Here is a 23,437-nt window from a genome sequence, read left to right on the forward strand (position 1 = left end):
CACACACCACGCTGGGTAACACAGACACACACACCACGCTGGGTAACACACACACACACCACGCTGGGTAACACACACACCACGCTGGGTAACACACCTACACACACCACGCTGGGTAACACACACACACCACGCTGGGTAACACACACACACACCACGCTGGGTAACACACACACACCACGCTGGGTAACACACACACACACCACGCTGGGTAACACACACACACCACGCTGGGTAACACACCTACACACACCACGCTGGGTAACACACACACACACACCACGCTGGGTAACACACACACACCACGCTGGGTAACACACACACACACACCACGCTGGGTAACACACACACACACCACGCTGGGTAACACACACACACCACGCTGGGTAACACACACACACACACACCACGCTGGGTAACACACACACCTACACACACCACGCTGGGTAACACACACACACACCACACTGGGTAACACACACACACACACCACGCTGGGTAACACACACACACACCACGCTGGGTAACACACACACACACCACGCTGGGTAACACACACACGCACACCACGCTGGGTAACACACACACACACACACACCACGCTGGGTAACACACACACACACACCACGCTGGGTAACACACACACACACCACGCTGGGTAACACACACACACACCACGCTGGGTAACACACACACACACACACACCACGCTGGGTAACACACCTACACACACACCACGCTGGGTAACACACACACACACACCACGCTGGGTAACACACACACACACACCACGCTGGGTAACACACACACACACCACGCTGGGTAACACACACACACACAACGCTGGGTAACACACACACACACACCACGCTGGGTAACACACACACACACCACGCTGGGTAACACACACACACACACACACCACGCTGGGTAACACACCTACACACACCACGCTGGGTAACACACACACACACCACGCTGGGTAACACACACACACACACCACGCTGGGTAACACACACACACACCACGCTGGGTAACACACACACACACACACCACGCTGGGTAACACACACACACACACCACGCTGGGTAACACACACACACACACCACGCTGGGTAACACACACACACACACACCACGCTGGGTAACACACACACACACCACGCTGGGTAACACACACACACCACGCTGGGTAACACACACACACACCACGCTGGGTAACACACACACACCGCGCTGGGTAACACACACACACACACATCGCTGGGTAACACACACACACCACGCTGGGTAACACACACACACTGTATATTCTGAGGGTCTCTCTTTCTCTGGAATCAGGTGCTGCATTGCCTAGAATAGTCCTAACCCTAACCCTAACCCTAACACTTTCTCTGGAATCAGGTGCTGCATTGCGATTTGCTGTCCAGACATCCATCTCTCCATCTAGTGGGGGCAGAGTGGGTGTGGCCAAGGTGGTGGTGATGCTGGTGATTGACAGGTCAACTGACCAACTGCAGGAGGCCACTAACGAGGCGCTGACCGCAGGTTAGTGGTGACATCAGGAGGACCGCAGGTTAGTGGTGACATCATAAGGAGGGCAGCAGGTTAGTGGTGACATCATAAGGAGGACCACAGGTTAGTGGTGACATCATAACGAGGGCAAGAGGTAAGTGGTGACATCATAAGGAGGGCAAGAGGTTAGTGGTAACATAAGGAGGACCACATGTTAGTGGTGACTTTATAAGGAGGGCAGCAGGTTAGTGGTGACAACATAACGAGGATAATAAGTTAGTAGTGACATCATAAGGAGAGCAGGAGGTTAGTGGTGACATAAGGAGGACCACATGTTAGTGGTGACATCATAAAGAGGACTGCAGGTTAGTGGTGACATCATAAAGAGGACTGCAGGTTAGTGATGACATCATAAAGAGGACTGCAGGTTAGTGGTGACATCATAAGGAGGACTGCAGGTTAGTGGTGACATCATATCGAGCACTGCAGGTTAGTGATGACATCATAACAACCACCACAGGTTAGTGATGACGTCTTTACTCTGCCAACAGGCGTGTCAGTTTTCCCTATCGGCATCGGGCCCGGTTACAACAGAGCTGAACTGAGCCTGCTTGGTTCCCATGGCGACCAGGACAACACACTCCATCTTAACAGCATGGAGGAGCTGCTGATGCTGTTAACACTGGACCAGAGCTACACAGACAAACTCTGTAGAGGTATAGTACTGGACCAGAGCTACACAGACACACTCTGTAGAGCAGGGGTGTCAAACTCATTCCATGGAGGGCCTAGTGTCTGCAGGTTTTTGGTTTTTCCTTTCAATTAAGCCCTAGACAACCAGGTGTGGGGAGTTCCTTACTAATTAGTGACCTTAATTCATCAATCAAGGACAAGGGAGGAGTGAAAACCCGCAGCCACTAGGCCCTCCGTGGAATGAGTTTGACACATGTGCTGTAGAGGTATAGTACTGGACCAGAGCTACACAGACACACTCTGTAGAGGTATAGTACTGGACCAGAGCTACACAGACACACTCTGTAGAGGTATAGTACTGGACCAGAGCTACACAGACACACTCTGTAGAGGTATAGTACTGGACCAGAGCTACACAGACACACTCTGTAGAGGTATAGTACTGGACCAGAGCTACACAGACACACTCTGTAGAGGTATAGTACTGGACCAGAGCTACACAGACACACTCTGTAGAGGTATAGTACTGGACCAGAGCTACACAGACACACTCTGTAGAGGTATAGTACTGGACCAGAGCTACACAGACACACTCTGTAGAGGTATAGTACTGGACCAGAGCTACACAGACACACTCTGTAGAGGTATAGTACTGGACCAGAGCTACACAGACACACTCTGTAGAGGTATAGTACTGGACCAGAGCTACACAGACACACTCTGTAGAGGTATAGCACTGGACCAGAGCTACACAGACACACTCTGTAGAGGTATAGCACTGGACCAGAGCTACACAGACACACTCTGTAGAGGTATAGCACTGGACCAGAGCTACACAGACACACTCTGTAGAGGTATAGCACTGGACCAGAGCTACACAGACACACTCTGTAGATGTATAGCACTGGACCAGAGCTACACAGACACACTCTGTAGAGGTATAGCACTGGACCAGAGCTACACAGACACACTCTGTAGAAGTATAGCACTGGACCAGAGCTACACAGACACACTCTGTAGAGGTATAGCACTGGACCAGAGCTACACAGACACACTCTGTAGAGGTATAGTACTGGACCAGAGCTACACAGACACACTCTGTAGAGGTATAGTACTGGACCAGAGCTACACAGACACACTCTGTAGAGGTATAGTACTGGACCAGAGCTACACAGACACACTCTGTAGAGGTATAGTACTGGACCAGAGCTACACAGACACACTCTGTAGAGGTATAGTACTGGACCAGAGCTACACAGACACACTCTGTAGAGGTATAGTACTGGACCAGAGCTACACAGACACACACTGTAGAGGTATAGTACTGGACCAGAGCTACACAGACACACTCTGTAGAGGTATAGTACTGGACCAGAGCTACACAGACACACTCTGTAGAGGTATAGTACTGGACCAGAGCTACACAGACACACTCTGTAGAGGTATAGTACTGGACCAGAGCTACACAGACACACTCTGTAGAGGTATAGTACTGGACCAGAGCTACACAGACACACTCTGTAGAGGTATAGTACTGGACCAGAGCTACACAGACACACTCTGTAGAGGTATAGTACTGGACCAGAGCTACACAGACACACTCTGTAGAGGTATAGTACTGGACCAGAGCTACCTGGAGAGATTCTGATGATGACGATGATGGTGATTATGGTGATGATGAAGACATTAATGAAGATGATGGTGATGATGGTGATGGTGATGATGGTGATGATGATGATGATGGTAGTGATGAAGATGATGGTGATGATGGTGATGATGGTGATGATGGTAGTGATGATGGTAGTGATGAAGATTATGGTGATGATGGTGATGATGATGGTGGTGAAAGTGGGGGGATTGTGATGGTGATGGTGATGATAAGAGCGTCTGCTAAATGACTCAAATGTAAATGTATGAAGGTGAGAGGGTTGTGATGATGGTGATGATGATGATGGTGATGATGATGATGATGACGATGATGGTGGAAGTGATGATGATGATGGTAGTGATGATGGTAGTGATGATGGTAGGGGATTGTGATGATGGTGATGATGATGATGATGGTGGTAGCGATGATGGTGGTGGTAGTGATGATGGTAGGGGATTGTGATGATGATGATGTGTATTCCTCTTCAGCTGGTCCTCCTGGAGTGTGTGTCGATGATGACGGGAACGAGAGGAGGGTGAGTGTGTGTTGACTTATTGATGTGTTGATGATGACGGGAACGAGAGGAGGGTGAGTGTGTGTTGACTTATTGATGTGTTGATGATGACGGGAACGAGAGGAGGGTGAGTGTGTGTTAACTTATTGATGTGTTGATGATGACGGGAACGAGATGAGGGTGAGTGTGTGTTGACTTATTGATGTGTTGATGATGACGGGAACGAGAGGAGGGTGAGTGTGTGTTGACTTATTGATGTGTTGATGATGACGGGAACGAGAGGAGGGTGAGTGTGTGTTGACTTATTGATGTGTTGATGTGACAACAGTCATTTAACTACTGAACTAATGAATTAAAGTAACTGCCCAGTTTTTCCATATTTGTATGAAATATGATCTATAATTACTTTCAATATGAGTAAATATTTTTCTTTCCAAAAAATGGTAATTAAGTATGATGAAAAGCAGCCTTTCTGTGTTGGAATGGTGTGGGCGTGTACCTCAAATATAAGTATAGGACGAGGCAACAACCTTATTTAAATACGAGTTAACAGAATATGAACTTTTAAAAGTGAGATTTTCACTGGACAGTTACTTTCACTACTGTTTTCCTTTATCAGTCTGAATATTCAGCTCTGACTTTGTATGTAGCCTGGTGAGTCGTGGCTGCTTCCGGACAGATGTCACTCGGTGCTGTGCCACCCCAGCGGAGCACTGACGGTTCAGAGCCACAAGGTGAACTGTGATCGTCTGGATCACAGCCTGATATATTACATTATAGTATATTATAGTATGTTATATTATATGATATTATGGTATATTATAGCATATTATAGTATATTATAGTGTGTTATAATATATTATAGTATATTATATTATAGTATATTATGAAGGTATATTGTATTATAGTTTATTATATTAGTGTATATTACATTATATTATGGTATATTACAGTGTGTATATATATATATATATATATATATATATATATATATATATATATATATATATATATATATATATATATATATATATATATATATATATATATATTATAGTATATTAATGCATATTATGTTATATTATAGTATTTTCAATTATATTATAGTATATTACATTATATTATAGTATATTATAGTATATTATAGTATATTCAAACATATTATGTTATATTGTATTATAGTATATTCCATTATAGTATTTTAAAGTATATGATGTTATATTACATTACATTATAGCATATTATATTATATTATATTATAGTTTAGTACAGTGCCTTGCAAAAGTATTCATCCCCCTTGGCGTTTTTCCTATTTTGTTGCATTACAACCTGTAATTTAAATGGATTTTTATTTGGATTTCATATAATGGACATACACAAAATAGTCCAAATTGGTGAAGTGAAATGAAAAAAATTACTTGTTTCAAAGAATTCTAATAAATAAATAACGGAAAAGTGGTGCGTGCATATGTATTCACCCCCTTTGCTATGAAGCCCCTAAATAAGATCTGGTGCAACCAATTACCTTCAGATGTCACAATTAGTTAAATAAAGTCCACAACCTAAGTGTCACATGATCTGTCACATGATCTCAGTATATATACACCTGTTCTGAAAGGCCCCAGAGTCTGCAACACCACTAAGCAAGGGGCACCACCAAGCAAGCAGCACCATGAAGACCAAGGAGCTCTCCAAACAGGTCAGGGACAAAGTTGTGGAGAAGTACAGATCAGGGTTGGGTTATAAAAAAATATCAGAAACTTTGAACATCCCACGGAGCACCATTAAATCCATTATAAAAAAATTGAAAGAATATGGCACCACAACAAACCTGCCAAGAGAGGGCCGCCAACCAAAACTCACGGACCAGGCAAGGAGGGTATTAATCAGAGAGGCAACAAAGAGACCAAAGACAACCCTGAAGGAGCTGCAAAGCTCCACAGCGGAGATTGTTATATCTGTCCGTAGGACCACTTTAAGCCGTACACGCCACAGAGCTGGGCTTTACGGAAGAGTGGCCAGAAAAAAGCCATTGCTTAAAGAAAAAAATAAGCAAACGGCATGTGGGAGACTCCCCAAACAAATGGAAGAATGTACTCTGGTCAGCTTTTTGGCCATCAAAGAAAACGCTATGTCCGGCGCAGACCCAACACCTATCATCATCCTGAGAACACCATCCCCACAGTGAAGTATGGTGGTGGCAGCATCATGCTGTGGGGATGTTTTTCATCAGCAGGGACTGGGAAACTGGTCAGAATTGAAGGAATGATGGATGGCGCTAAATACAGGGAAATTCTTGAGGGAAACCTGTTTCAGTCTCCCAGAGATTTGAGACTGGGACGGAGGTTCACCTTCCAGCAGGACAATGACCCTAAGCATACTGCTAAAGCAACACTTGAGTGGTTTATGGGGAAACTTTTAAATGTCTTGGAATGGCCTAGTCAAAGCCCAGACCTCAATCCAATTGAGATTATGTGGTATGACTTAAAGATTGCTGTACACCAGCAGAACCCATCCAACTTGAAGGAGCTGGAACAGTTTTGCCTTGAAGAATGGGCATAAATCCCAGTGGCTAGATGTGCCAAGCTTATAGAGACATACCCCAAGAGACTTGCAGCTGTATTTGCTGCAAAAGGTGGCTCTACAAAGTATTTACTTTTGGGGGGTGAATAGCTATGCTTTTTTTTGGTCTAATTTCTTGTTTGTTTCACAATAAAAAATATGTTGCATCTTCAAAATGGTAGGCATGTTGTGTAAATCAAATGATACAAACCCCCCAAAAATCAATTTTAATTCCTGGATGTAAGGCAACAAAATAGGAAAAATGCCAAGGGGGGTGCCAAGGGGGTGAAAACTTTCGCAAGCCACTGTATATGACATTATATGATAGTTTATTACAGTATAATACATTATAGTATGGTATATTATAATATATTATATTAAAGTACTGTATTACAGAAAAAAAAAAGTATTTTATGTTATATTATAGCATATTAAAGTATATTATGTTATATTCTATTATCCAGGTGAACTGTGATCGTCTGGAGCCCCCAGCCTGCAGTAACCACATGAGTCCTCTCAGAGTTCAGGACAACTGTGGCTGCCACTGGGACTGCCCCTGTTAGTACACACATTAAGCACACTCACACACACACACACACACACACACACACACACACACACACACACATATTACACACAGTCACCGACACACATCAGGAACACAGCCATCAGGAACACAGCCATCAGGAACACAGCCATCAGGAACACAGCCATCAGGAACACAGCCATCAGGAGCACAGCCATCAGGAACACAGCCATCAGGAACACAGCCATCAGGAACACAGCCATCAGGAACACAGCCATCAGGAACACAGCCATCAGGAACACAGCCATCAGGAACACAGCCATCAGGAACACAGCCATCAAGAACACAGCCATCAGGAACCCTAACCCTAACCACCCTCCCTCTCTCTCTCCCTCCTCCAGGTGAGTGTATGGGTAGCTCAACCAACCACGTGGTGCGGTTTGACGGCCTGGCGCTGAGGCTGGAAGGGGAGGGGCTATGTTCCTACACCCTGCTGACGGTCGGCGGGGGCACGGGAGGTTCAGAGGTCACGCTGCACAGCGGAACCTGCCATGGGTCAGCCAATCAGAACGAAGTCTGCATGAAGGTCATGGAGGTCACACATGGGCAGAGTACTGTACTGCTGAAAGACGACATGACGGTAGGACCTGGGGGGAGTGTACTATGAGTGTGTACTATGAGTGTGTACTATGAGTGTGTACTATGAGTGTGTACTATGAGTGTGTACTATGTGTGTGTACTATGAGTGTGTACTATGAGTGTGTACTATGAGTGTTTACTATGAGTGTGTACTATGAGTGTGTACTATGTGTGTGTACTATGACTGTGTGTGTCTGTGTTTGTGTACTATGACTGTGTACTATCAGTGTGTACTATGTGTGTGTACTTACTATGACTGTGTGTGTGTACTATGAGTGTGTACTATGTGTGTGTACTATGAGTGTGTACTATGAGTATGTACTATGAGTGTGTACTATGAGTGTGTACTATGTGTGTGTACTATGACTGTGTGTGTACTATGAGTGTGTACTATGAGTGTGTACTATGAGTATGTACTATGAGTGTGTACTATGTGTGTGTACTATGAGTGTGTACTATGAGTGTGTACTATGACTGTGTGTGTATTATGAGTGTGTACTATGAGTGTGTACTATGAGTGTGTACTATGTGTGTGTACTATGAGTGTGTACTATGTGTGTGTACTATGAGTGTGTGTGTACTATGACTGTGTGTGTATTATGAGTGTGTACTATGAGTGTGTACTATGAGTGTGTACTATGAGTGTGTACTATGTGTGTGTACTATGAGTGTGTGTGTACTATGACTGTGTGTGTATTATGAGTGTGTACTATGAGTGTGTACTATGAGTGTGTACTATGTGTGTGTACTATGAGTGTGTGTGTACTATGAGTGTGTGTGTACTATGACTGTGTGTGTACTATGACTGTGTGTGTGTGTGTCTAGGTGGCAGTAGATGGAGCGCCTGTCTCCCTCCCATTCCACTCCAGTCAGGTGGAGGTGATGCGTTATGGAGGAGTGATGTTTCAGCTGAGATCAGTGGAACACGGCTACATCCTGGCATTTACTCCTCAGAGCAATGAGTTCACCATCACACTCACCTCCTCCACTACCAACTACACCTCTGGAATCTGTGGTACATACACTCACCTCCTCCACTACCAACCACACCTCTGGAATCTGTGGTACATACACTCACCTCCTCCACTACCAACCACACCTCTGGAATCTGTGGTACATACACTCACCTCCTCCACTACCAACCACACCTCTGGAATCTGTGGTACATACACTCACCTCCTCCACTACCAACCACACCTCTGGAATCTGTGGTACATACACTCACCTCCTCCACTACCAACCACACCTCTGGAATCTGTGGTACATACACTCACCTCCTCCACTACCAACCACACCTCTGGAATCTGTGGTACATACACTCACCTCCTCCACTACCAACCACACCTCTGGAATCTGTGGTACACAAACACACACACATAGTAAACATACACGTTAATGAAGTCATTTGGAGGACTAATAATGTGTTTGTGTGTGTGTGTGTGTGTGTCTCTGTGCCTTGTGTGTGTGTGTCAGGGTGGTGTGGCGAGGAGAGGGTTAATTATCTCTCTCTGAGGAATGGCAGTTCGACCTCTGACTCGTCTCTTCTCGTCTCTGATTGGATGGTATCGAGTGGCGAGGGTGTGTGTGTCCCGCGGCATGCCCCAGTGTGTGTGTACGGAGCGGCGAGGGCGTGTGAGGTGCTGCGCTCCGAGGTTTTCTCCTCCTGCCACACTCACGTTCCCATCATGCCTTTCATCATCCGCTGCCAACAGGAAGCCTGTCAGGAGACAGACGTCTGTGATGTGATTTCCTCCTACACACATCTCTGCCGACAGAGAGGACTCTGTGTCCACTGGAGAAGCACAAACCTCTGCCGTAAGTCTGTGTTCTGATCTGACGACACCTGTATAGCTTTGATTCCTGTCTCGGTTCGGTGTTCTCTCTGTTTTAAAATATAGTGAAATCAATGTTTTTACGGTTTACTTTGTAGAACCTTCGTTGCGATGAATGCACTTTACAAATAAAACCTTTAATATTATTATTATTATTATTATTATTATTATTATTATTATTATTATTATTATTATGAAGGAATATTATTATTAATATTAATGATTGTTATTATTATTAATGATGATGATGATGATTATTCATATTATTATTTGCTATTGTTATTATGAATGAATATGATTATTTCGAATTATTATTATCATGATTAATTATTATTATTAGTAATTATTATTATTATTATTACTATTATTATTATTATTATCATTATTAATTATTATTATTATTATTATTATTAATGATGATGGTGATTATTATGAATTATTATTATTGTTATTATTGTTATATTGTTGTCATTATGCATAATTATTACTATTTGTATTATAAATTATTATTATTTTTATTATGAATGATTCTTCTTCTTCTTATGAATGATGATTGTTATTGTGTGTGTAGCCATGCAGTGCCCCAGCTCCATGGAGTATGATGCGTGTTGGACCGGGTGTGTGGAGGACTGCAGCAGCATTGGCCTGTTGCCTGGCACCTCGGGGGCTGTCAGTGGTAATGGGAGTGTGTGTATCACCAAGCCAACAGAAGGGTGTTTTTGTCCCAGGAACACGGTGCTCCTGGGGGGGGATTGTGTGTCACCTGACGCCTGCAACCAGTGTGTCGACCAGCACGGACACAAACACCCGGTGAGACAACACACATCCACACTCACACACACATAAAGGTGTTCACCAGGACACAGACTCTGTTCAAGCGGTAACCACATATATCCCCATCTGGCTGGGATCCTCTGTTCAAGCGGTAACCACATATATCCCCATCTGGCTGGGATCCTCTGTTCAAGCGGTAACCACATATATCCCCATGTGGCTGGGATCCTCTGTTCAAGCGGTAACCACATATATCCCCATCTGGCTGGGATCCTCTGTTCAAGCGGTAACCACATATATCCCCATGTGGCTGGGATCCTCTGTTCAAGCGGTAACCACATATATCCCCATCTGGCTGGGATCCTCTGTTCAAGCGGTAACCACATATATCCCCATGTGGCTGGGATCCTCTGTTCAAGCGGTAACCACATATATCCCCATGTGGCTGGGATCCTCTGTTCAAGCGGTAACCACATATATCCCCATGTGGCTGGGATCCTCTGTTCAAGCGGTAACCACATATATCCCCATCTGGCTGGGATCCTGGTTCCATCCCTGCATCAGGTCGCGGCCAAACTGATCCGTGGAGAATGGACAGTATTTGTCACATGCTGCGTAAACAACAGGGGTAGATGAACACTGACATGCTGACTTTCCAACAATGCAATAAAATAAAGCAATACATTTGAAACAGATACATTTTGGTCGGTGCGCGTGTGGAGTGTGTCTAATTGGCTAACATAGCATTGGAAATCCCGGATACTGATAAAATCAACGTGCCAGTTTGGCCTAACCCTAACCCTCTACATTTCTCCTCCCTCTCTTTCTGCTTCTCTGCTCCTACTGTATTCTTTACCACACACACAAAAAGGAAAAAAGGTATTTACAGTACGTGTGTGTGTGTTTGTGTTTTCGGTTTTACTATCGTTTTTGGGACCAGAGTCCTCACAAGGATAGTAAAACAAGGATGGTACCCTTCGCCAGCTCACATCTGTGTGAAGCTGGATTCCGTGCTCTCGTCTGCTTTAAAACCAAATATCCATCCTGGTTGGATGTGACAGCAGAGATGAGGTGCGCACTGTCGACCACGCCCCCAGACTTTGAGAAGCTCCGACGCAACATGCATCAAGCACACCCATCTCATTGAGTGAGATGAGATACAATCAGAAATAAAAGACAATCAGAAATTGTCAGACTAATTAGAAATTGACCGTCATAGCCGCACATTAAACGTACAGTATGTGATGGTGAGTTGAGAAGACAATCAGAAATAGGGTCCGAATGTTTTCCGATTGAGTGCCATAGCGCCAAATAAAAAAGTAAACATTGGCTGTTAATTACATCGTTTTTTTCACATGGTTTGGGGTCGTAAGAATTTTCAGATATCAAAATGGGGTCATGGAGAAAAACAGTTTGGGAACCCCTGGTTTAGGGGTTAGGGGTTAGGGTTTAGGGTTTAGGGTTTAGGGGTTAGGGTTTAGGGTTTAGGGGTTAGGGGTTAGGGGTTAGGGGTTAGGGGTTAGGGGTCAGGGTTTAGGGTTTAGGGGTTTAGGGGTTAGGGTTTAGGAAAAATTGGATTTTGAATGGGAATAAATTGTTTGCTCCCCACAAGGATAGTAAAAGGTCTGTGTTTGTGTGCAGTATCTACAGAGTTGGGTGCCAGAGGAGAACACATGTCTGATTTGTATGTGTCTGGATGGTCAACGTATCAACTGCACCGCTCGACCCTGCATTGATCATAAAGGTAACACACCCATGTCGTCCAAAAACTTATACTTTTGACTAATCTGTCCATAGCACATTCTACCAAAAGTCTTGATGATCATCCAGGTGCTTTTTGGCAAACTTGAGTCAACTTTTTGTACGAGATGGGTCCCATTACGTCTGGCGAAAACCAAACACTGCATTCCACAGTAAGAATCTCATACGAACAGTCAAGCATGGTGGTGGTAGTGTGATGTTTGGGGATGCTTTGCTGCCTCAGGACCTGGACGACTTGCCTTAATAGAAGGAATCATATGAATTCTGCTCTGTATCAGAGAATTCTACAGGAGAATGTCAGACCATCCGTCTGTGAGCTGAAGCTGAAGCGAAGCTGGGTCATGCAGCAAGACAATGATCCAAAACATACAATCAAGTCTAAATGAAAATGGCTAAAAAGCAACACATTTGAAGTTTTGGAATGGCCTAATCAAAGTCCAGAACTAATCCCAATTGAGATGTTGAGGCAGGACTTGAAACGAGCAGTTCATGATTGAAAAGCCACAAATGTCACTGAGTTAAAGCAGTTCTGCATGGAAGAGTGGGCCAAAATTCCTCCACAACGATGTGAGAGACTGATCAACAACTACAGGAAGCATTTGGTTGCAGTCATTGCAGCTAAAGGTGGCACAACCAGTTATTGAGTGTAAGGGGACAATTACTTTTCACACAGGGTCATTGGGTGTTGCATAACTTTGCTAATTAAATAAATAAAATAAGTATTTACTGGTGTTGTTATTTGTAAACTCAGGTTCTCTTTGTCTAATATTAGGTTTTGGTTGAAGATCTGATAACATTCATCATAAAAAATGTGTGTGTGTGTGTGTGTGTGTGTGTGTGTGTGTGTGTGTGTGTGTGTGTGTGTGTAGCTCCAGCGTGTGGACCCTGTGAGGTTCTGAGGGAGAAGAGGGAGTCCAAGTGTTGTCCGGAGTACGAGTGTGGTACGTAATAATATATACTGTATTATATAATACTACACTACTAGAATACTATACTAATATATACTGTATTATATAATACTACACTACTACATTACATACTAATATATACTATATTATATAATACCTCACTACTACATTACATACTAATATATACTGTGTTATATAATACTACACTACTACATTACATACTAATATATACTGTATTATATAATACCTCACTACTACATTACATACTAATATATACTGTATTATATAATATTACACTACACTACTACATTACATACTAATATATACTGTATTATATAATACTACACTACTAGAATACTATACTAATATATACTGTATTATATAATACTACACTACTACATTACATACTAATATATACTATATTATATAATACCTCACTACTACATTACATACTAATATATACTGTGTTATATAATACTACACTACTACATTACATACTAATATATACTGTATTATATAATACTACACTACTACATTACATACTAATATATACTGTATTATATAATACTACACTACTACATGACATACTAATATATACTGTATTATATAATACTACACTACTACATTACATACTAATATATACTGTATTATATAATACTACACTACTACATTACATACTAATATATACTGTATTATATAATACTACACTACTACATTACATACTAATATATACTGTATTATATAATACTACACTACTACATTACATACTAATATATACTGTATTATATAATACCTCACTACTACATTACATACTAATATATACTGTATTATATAATACTACACTACTACATTACATACTAATATATACTTTATTATATAATACTACACTACTACATTACATACTAATATATACTGTATTATATAATACTACACTACTACATTACATACTAATATATATACTTTATTATATAATACTACACTACTACATTACATACTAATATATACTTTATTATATAATACTACACTACTATATTACATACTAATATATACTTGATTATATAATACTACACTACTAGAATACTATACTAATATATACAATATATTTTAATATTACATTAACAGATTACTGTACTATACTAATCTATACTTTATATTATAATACTACACTAGTAGAATAATATACTATACTAATATATATGCATTTTATAATACAACATTACTAGAATACTATACTATACTTATATATACTGTATATTATAATACTAGACTACTAGAATATTATACTATACTAATATATACCATATATTATAATACTACACCACACTACATTACTATACTATACTGTATACAATACAACAATACATTAAGTGTTGTCCGGAGTAGCAGTGTGGTACGTACTACACTATACAATACTAATCTATATAATGCACTATATTGGACTACTATACTGTAGTCTACACTAATACTACACAACATTAATACTGTAATACAGTATGTGTAGTGTGTGATACTATAATGCTGTGTACTATGTGTGTGTGTGTGCGTGTTGTGTATTTGTGTGGGTGTCTATTGTGTGTGTACTGTGTGTGTGTACTGTGTGTGTGTATGTGTTTGGGTTGTGTGTGTGTGTGTGTGTGTGTGGTGTATTTTTGCGTGTGCTCTGTGGGTGTGTACTGTGTGTGTGTGTGTGTGTGTTGGTGTATTTTGTGTGTGTACTGTGTGTGTGGTGCATTTTTATGTGTGTGTGCGCGTATGTATGTAGTGTGTGACCTGGTGAGTTGTCAGCTGCCGGATGTTCCTCGCTGTGAAGACGGTCTGACTGTGGTGCTGACTAACCCTGGAGAATGTCAACCCATACACCACTGTGGTGAGTGACACACACACACACACACACACACACACACACACACACACACACATACACACACATACACACACATCCTGAATTATATGATCTCTGTTAAGGATGACTATCTGGATATCTGACCATCTGACCATCTGACCATCTGACTATCTGACTATCTGACCATCTGACCATCTAGATATCTGACCTTCTGAATATCTGACCATCTAGATATCTGACTATCTGGATATATGATCCTCTGATCATCTGACCATCAGACCATCTGACCATCTAGATATCTGACTATCTGGATATCTGACCATTTGATCAGCTGAATATCTGGATGTCTGACCATCTGAATATCTGACCATCTGACCATCTGGATATCTGGATATCTGGATATCAGACCATCTGACCATCTAGATATCTGACCTTCTGAATATCTGACCATCTGACCATCTGACCATCTGGATATCTGACCATCTGACCATCTGACCATCTGGATATCTGACCATCTGACCATCTGGATATCTGACCATCTGACCATCTGAATATCTGATCCTCTGATCATCTGACCATCAGACCATCTGACCATCTAGATATCTGACTATCTGGATATCTGACCATTTGACCAGCTGAATATCTGGATATCTGACCATCTGAATATCTGACCATCTGACCATCTGGATATCTGAATATCTGACCATCTGACCATCTGGATATCTGGATATCAGACCATCTGACCATCTGAACATCTAGATATCTGACCTTCTGAATATCTGGAGATCTGATCATCTGACCATCTGACCATCTAGATATCTGACCATCTGACCATCTGACCATCTGACCATCTGAATATCTGATCCTCTGACCATCTGACCATCTAGATATCTGGATATCTGACCATCTGACCATCTAGATATCTGACCATCTGACCATCTGACCATCTGAATATCTGGATATCTGGATATCTGACCATCTGACCATCTGAATATCTGGATATCTGAATATCTGGATATCTGGATATCAGACCATCTGACCACCTGACCATCTGACCATATAGATATCTGACCTTCTGGATATCTGACCATCTGACCATCTGGATATCTGACCATCTGACCATCTGACTATCTGGATATCTGATCCTCTGACCATCTGGATATCTGACCATCTGACCATCTGGATATCTGACCATCTGACCATCTGACCATCTGACCATCTAGATATCTGACCATCTGAATATCTGACCATCTGAATATCTGACCATCTGACCATCTGGATATCTGACCATCTGAATATCTGACCATCTGACCATCTGGATATCTGACCATCTGACCATCTGACCGGTTGACCGTCTAACTAGCGCTGCCTATCTGACCATCTGGATATCTGACCATCTGACCATCTGGATATCTGACTATCTGGATATCTGACCATCTGGATATCTGACCATCTGACCATCTGACCGGTTGACCGTCTAACTAGCGCTGCCTATCTGACCATCTGGATATCTGACTATCTGACCATCTGGATATCTGACTATCTGACCATCTGGATATCTGATTATCTGGATATCTGACTATCTGGATATCTGAACGGACGTTGGTTTTTGTTCACTTGTGTGAGTGATCATTTATGCCAGACAGGGAACCTAAGAAGGAACAGAAATGAATTATTTAGGCTATATTATTTAAATTATTTCAAGGCTATAGCTCCCGAGTGGCGCAGTGGTCTAAGGCAGTGGTCTAAGGCACTGGTCTAAGGCAGCGGTCTAAGGCAGCGGTCTAAGGCACTGGTCTAAGGCAGCGGTCTAAGGCACTGGTCTAAGGCAGCGGTCTAAGGCAGTGGTCTAAGGCACTGGTCTAAGGCAGCGGTCTAAGGCACTGGTCTAAGGCACTGGTCTAAGGCACTGGTCTAAGGCAGCGGTCTAAGGCACTGGTCTAAGGCACTGGTCTAAGGCAGCAGTCTAAGGCACTGGTCTAAGGCAGCGGTCAAAGGCAGCGGTCTAAGGCACTGGTCTAAGGCACTGGTCTAAGGCAGCGGTCTAAGGCACTGGTCTAAGGCACTGGTCTAAGGCAGTGGTCTAAGGCACTGGTCTAAGGCACTGGTCTAAGGCAGTGGTCTAAGGCACTGGTCTAAGGCAGTGGTCTAAGGCACTGGTCTAAGGCAGTGGTCTAAGGCACTGGTCTAAGGCACTGGTCTAAGGCACTGGTCTAAGGCAGCGGTCTAAGGCACTGGTCTAAGGCAGTGGTCTAAGGCACTGGTCTAAGGCAGTGGTCTAAGGCAGTGGTCTAAGGCAGTGGTCTAAGGCACTGGTCTAAGGCAGTGGTCTAAGGCACTGGTCTAAGGCACTGGTCTAAGGCAGTGGTCTAAGGCACTGGTCTAAGGCACTGGTCTAAGGCAGCGGTCTAAGGCACTGGTCTAAGGCAGTGGTCTAAGGCAGTGGTCTAAGGCAGTGGTCTAAGGCAGTGGTCTAAGGCACTGGTCTAAGGCAGTGGTCTAAGGCAGCGGTCTAAGGCACTGGTCTAAGGCAGGGGTCTAAGGCACTGGTCTAAGGCAGTGGTCTAAGGCAGTGGTCTAAGGCACTGGTCTAAGGCAGCGGACTAAGGCAGCGGTCTAAGGCACTGGTCTAAGGCACTGGTCTAAGGCACTGGTTTAAGGCAGCGGTCTAAGGCAGCGGTCTAAGGCAGCGGTCTAAGGCAGCGGTCTAAGGCAGCGGTCTAAGGCAGTGGTCTAAGGCACTGGTCTAAGGCACTGGTCTAAGGCACTGGTCTAAGGCACTGGTCTAAGGCAGCGGTCTAAGGCACTGGTCTAAGGCACTGGTCTAGGGCACTGCATGTCAGCGGTCTAAGGCAGCGGTCTAAGGCAGCGGTCTAAGGCAGTGGTCTAGGGCACTGGTCTAAGGCACTGCATCTCAGCGGTCTAAGGCAGCGGTCTAAGGCAGCGGTCTAAGGCAGTGGTCTAAGGCAGTGGTCTAAGGCACTGCATCTCAGCGGTCTAAGGCACTGCATCTCAGTGGTCTAAGGCACTGGTCTAAGGCACTGGTCTAGGGCACTGCATGTCAGCGGTCTAAGGCAGCGGTCTAAGGCAGCGGTCTAAGGCAGTGGTCTAGGGCACTGGTCTAAGGCACTGCATCTCAGCGGTCTAAGGCAGCGGTCTAAGGCAGTGGTCTAAGGCAGTGGTCTAAGGCACTGCATCTCAGCGGTCTAAGGTACTGCATCTCAGTGGTCTAAGGCACTGGTCGAAGGCACTGGTCTAAGGCACTGGTCTAAGGCAGCGGTCTAAGGCACTGGTCTAAGGCACTGGTCTAAGGCAGCGGTCTAAGGCACTGCATATCAGTGGTCTAAGGCAGTGGTCTAAGGCACTGCATGTCAGTGGTCTAAGGCACTGCATCTCAGCGGTCTAAGGCACTGCATATCAGTGGTCTAAGGCAGTGGTCTAAGGCACTGCATGTCAGCGGTCTAAGGCACTGCATCTCAGTGGTCTAAGGCACTGCATCTCAGTGGTCTAAGGCACTGCATCTCAGTGGTCTAAGGCACTGCATCTCAGTGGTCTAAGGCACTGCATCTCAGTGGTCTAAGGCACTGCATCTCAGTGGTCTAAGGCACTACATCTCAGTGGTCTAAGGCACTGCATCTCAGTGGTCTAAGGCAGCGGTCTAAGGCACTGCATCTCAGTGGTCTAAGGCAGCGGTCTAAGGCACTGCATCTCAGTGGTCTAAGGCAGCGGTCTAAGGCACTGCATCTCAGTGGTCTAAGGCACTGCATCTCAGTGGTCCAAGGCACTGCATCTCAGTGGTCTAAGGCAGCGGTCTAAGGCACTGCATCTCAGTGGTCTAAGGCACTGCATCTCAGTGGTCTAAGGCACTGGTCTAAGGCACTGCATCTCAGTGGTCTAAGGCAGCGGTCTAAGGCACTGCATCTCAGTGGTCTAAGGCACTGCATCTCAGTGGTCTAAGGCAGCGGTCTAAGGCAATGCATCTCAGTGGTCTAAGGCAGCGGTCTAAGGCACTGCATATCAGTGGTCTAAGGCAGTGGTCTAAGGCACTGCATATCAGTGGTCTAAGGCAGTGGTCTAAGGCACTGCATCTCAGTGGTCTAAGGTACTGCATCTCAGCGGTCTAAGGCACTGCATCTCAGTGGTCTAAGGCACTGGTCTAAGGCACTGCATCTCAGTGGACTAAGGCAGCGGTCTAAGGCAATGCATCTCAGTGGTCTAAGGCACTGCATCTCAGTGGTCTAAGGCAGCGGTCTAAGGCAATGCATCTCAGTGGTCTAAGGCAGCGGTCTAAGGCACTGCATCTCAGTGGTCTAAGGCACTGCATCTCAGTGGTCTAAGGCACTGGTCTAAGGCACTGCATCTCAGTGGTCTAAGGCACTGCATCTCAGTGGTCTAAGGAGATGCATATCAGTGGTCTAAGGCAGTGGTCTAAGGCACTGCATATCAGTGGTCTAAGGCAGTGGTCTAAGGCACTGCATCTCAGTGGTCTAAGGTACTGCATCTCAGCGGTCTAAGGCACTGCATCTCAGTGGTGTAAGGCACTGGTCTAAGGCACTGCATCTCAGTGGTCTAAGGCACTGCATCTCAGTGGTCTAAGGCAGCGGTCTAAGGCACTGCATCTCAGTGGTCTAAGGCACTGCATCTCAGTGGTCTAAGGCACTGCATCTCAGTGGTCTAAGGCAGCGGTCTAAGGCACTGCATCTCAGTGGTCTAAGGCAGCGGTCTAAGGCACTGCATCTCAGTGGTCTAAGGAACTGCATCTCAGTGGTCTAAGGCACTGGTCTAAGGCACTGCATCTCAGTGGTCTAAGGCACTGGTCTAAGGCACTGCATATCAGTGGTCTAAGGCACTGGTCTAAGGCACTGCATCTCAGCGGTCTAAGGCACTGCATCTCAGTGCTAGAGGCGTCACTACAGACCCCTGGTTCGATTCCAGGCTGTATCACAACCGGCCGTGATTGGGAGTCCCATAGGGCGGCGCACAATTGGCCCAGCGTCGTCCGGGTTTGGCAGGTGTAGGCCGTCATTGTAAATAAACATTTGTTCTTAACTGACTTGCCTAGTTAAATAAAGGTTAAATAAAAATAAAAACAAAGAAATACATTGTGAAGCATTTGCTAGTGTGACACATTAAGCAGGTAAGGACATAAAGAGCTCAGAAGTTTAACAACGTTGTATTAAATCATTATAGTCTTTAAATTGTGCATTTAGGCTGTGACTTACTTAGAATGAAATACAAATTAAATGGTGCCTTGAGAGCCGGCCAGCAGCGGAGAATACCCTCTCCACACTTGCAGAGCCACTGGGGATGCTAAACACCCTTATGGACACTCTTGCCAGGATGGGCTAGTCTCCCGAGTGGCGCAGTGGTCTAAGGCACTGCATCACAGTGCTAGCTGTGCCACTAAAGATCCTGGTTTGAATCCAGGCTCTGTCGTAGCCGGCCGCAACCGGGAGACCCATGGGGCGGCGTGCAATTGGCCCAGCGTTGTCCAGGGTAGGGGAGGGAATGGCTGGCAGGGATGTAGCTCAGTTGATAGAGCATGGCGTTTGCAACGCCAGGGTTGTGGGTTCGATTCCCACAGGGGGTATGAAAAATAATAATGTATGCACTAACTGTAAGTCGCTCTGGATAAGAGCGTCTGCTAAATGACTAAAATGTAAATGTGATATGCAGAGTTGTTTTTTTATTTTTATATAGGTTGGCCTAAATGTTTTTAGGAAAAATAACCCAATCAAAATGGAACTCTCCTTGAACGTGGGAATATGCCAGACCTATTGGGCCTAAATCAGTTATGACCTTTTGTATTGATAATAGAACCAAAATGAAGGAAACGTGTAAGAGATTGCTTTGCTACAATGACACACTTAGTTATCTACCCACCTCGTTCCTTTCTGTTAGCATGTGAACGTAGTAATGGCACACTTAGTTATCTACCCACCTCGTTCCTTTCTGTTAGCATGTGAACGTAGTAATGGCACACTTAGTTATCTACCCACCTCGTTCCTTTCTGTTAGCATGTACACGTAGTAATGACACACTTAGTTTACTGGAGAACTACATGAGCACTACTGGAGCTAATGGAGCATTACTGGAGCACTACTAAAACACTACAGGAAGACTACTGGAACACTACTGGAGGACTACTGGAGCACTACTGGAGCTAATGGAGCACTACTGGCACACTACTGGAACACTACTGGAACACTACTGGAGCACTACTGGAAAACTACTGGAGCACTACTGGAAAACTACTGGAACACTACTGGAGCTACTGGAGCACTACTGGAGCACTACTGGAGCACTACTGGAGCTAATGGAGCACTACTGGAGCACAACTGGAACATTACTGGAACACTACTGGAGGACTACTGGAACACTACTGGAGCACTACTGGCACACTAATGAGCACTACTGGAGCACTACTGAAGCTACTGGAGCACTACTGGAGCACTACTGGAGGACTACTGGAACACTACTGGAGCACTACTGGAGCACTACTGGAACATTACTGGAACACTACTGGAGGACTACTGGAACACTACTGGAGCACTACTGGCACACTAATGAGCACTACTGGAGCACTACTGAAGCTACTGGAGCACTGCTGGAGCACTACTGGAGGACTACTGGAACACTACTGGAGCACTACTGGAGCACTACAGAAGGACTACTGGAACACTACTGGAGGACTACTGGAGCACTACTGGAGCACTACTTGAGCACTACTGGATCACTACTGGAGCACTACTGGAGGATTACTGGAGCACTACTGGCGCATTACTGGAGCACTACTGGAGGACTACTGGAGCACTACTGGAGCACTACTGGAGCACTACTGGAGCACTACTGGAGCACTACTGGAACACTACTGGAGGACTACTGGAGCAGTACTGGAGCTACTGGAGCACTACTGGAACACTACTGGATGACTACTGGAGCACTACTGGAGCACTACTGGAGGACTACTGGAGCACTACTGGAGCACTACTGGAGCACTACTGGAGGACTACTGGAGGACTACTGGAGCACTACTGGAGCTACTGGAGTACTACTGGAACAGTACTGGAGGACAACTGGAGCTACTGGAGCACTACTGGAGGACTACTGGAGCACTACTGGAACACTACTGGAGCACTACTGGAGCTACTGGAGCACTACTGGAACACTACTGGAGCACTACTGGAGCACAACTAGAACACTACTGGCGCACTACTGAAGCACTACTGGAGCACTCCTGGAGCACTACTGGAGCACTACTGGAACCCTACTGGAGGACTACTGGAGGACTACTGGAGCACTCCTGGAGCACTACTGGAGCACTACTGGAACCCTACTGGAGGACTACTGGAGGACTACTGGAACACTACTGGAGCTACTGGAGCACCACTGGAGCACTACTGGATCTACTGGAGCACTACTGGAGCACTACTGGAGCTAATGGAGCACTACTGGAGCACTACTGGAGTACTACTGGAACACTACTGGAACACTACTGGAGGACTACTGCAACACTACTGGAGCAATACTGAAGCTACTGGAGCACTACTTGAGCACTATTGGAGGACTTTTGGAACACTACTGGAGGACTACTGGAGGACTACTGGAGGACTACTGGAGCACTACTGGAGCACTACTGGAACACTACTGGAGCACTACTGGATGACTACCGGAACACTTCTGGAACACTACTGGAGGACTACTGGAGGACTACTGGAACACTATTGGAGGACTACTGGAACACTACTGGAGCACTACTGGATGACTACTGGAACACTACTGGAGGACTACTGGAGCACCACTGGAGGACTACTGGAACACTACTGGATAACTACTGGAGCACCACTGGAGGACTACTGGAGCACTACTGGAGCCCTACTGGAGGACTACTGGAGCACTACTGGAGGACTACTGGAAAACTACTGGAGGACTACCGGAACACTACTGGAGGACTGCTGGAGCACTACTGGAGGACTACTGGAACACTACTGGATGACTACTGGAGCACTACTGGATGACTACTGGAGGACTACTGGAACACTACTGGAACACTACTGGAGGACTACTGGAACACTACTGGAGCACTACTGGAGCACTACTGGAGGACTACTGGAGCACTGCTGGAGCACTACTGGAGCACTACTGGAGGACTACTGGAACACTACTGGAGCACTACTGGAGATACTGGAGCACTACTGGAGCACTACTGGAGCTACTGGA

At 44.8% G+C, this 23,437-nt stretch overlaps 1 protein-coding gene across 1 annotated transcript in view; it reads left to right on the forward strand.

Moving 5' to 3' along the window:
• vwf (von Willebrand factor) overlaps window positions 1-23,437 on the forward strand; it is a gene marked incomplete at its 5' end in the record, with an annotated part of 137,835 nt that overhangs the window by 69,893 nt on the left and 44,505 nt on the right. Inside the window, 12 exons of the mRNA XM_084168151.1 lie at window positions 1,407-1,550; window positions 2,069-2,233; window positions 4,347-4,393; window positions 5,023-5,106; window positions 7,399-7,492; window positions 7,862-8,100; window positions 8,925-9,114; window positions 9,573-9,914; window positions 10,503-10,741; window positions 12,347-12,449; window positions 13,336-13,407; window positions 15,137-15,241. Of these exons, the coding sequence (XP_084024277.1) occupies window positions 1,407-1,550; window positions 2,069-2,233; window positions 4,347-4,393; window positions 5,023-5,106; window positions 7,399-7,492; window positions 7,862-8,100; window positions 8,925-9,114; window positions 9,573-9,914; window positions 10,503-10,741; window positions 12,347-12,449; window positions 13,336-13,407; window positions 15,137-15,241 (1,824 nt within the window). The remainder of the gene's footprint in view (window positions 1-1,406; window positions 1,551-2,068; window positions 2,234-4,346; window positions 4,394-5,022; window positions 5,107-7,398; window positions 7,493-7,861; window positions 8,101-8,924; window positions 9,115-9,572; window positions 9,915-10,502; window positions 10,742-12,346; window positions 12,450-13,335; window positions 13,408-15,136; window positions 15,242-23,437) is intronic.

Source organism: Coregonus lavaretus (assembly GCF_964263955.1).
Source record: "Coregonus lavaretus genome assembly, chromosome: 9".
Classification (NCBI taxonomy): Eukaryota; Metazoa; Chordata; class Actinopteri; order Salmoniformes; family Salmonidae; genus Coregonus; species Coregonus lavaretus.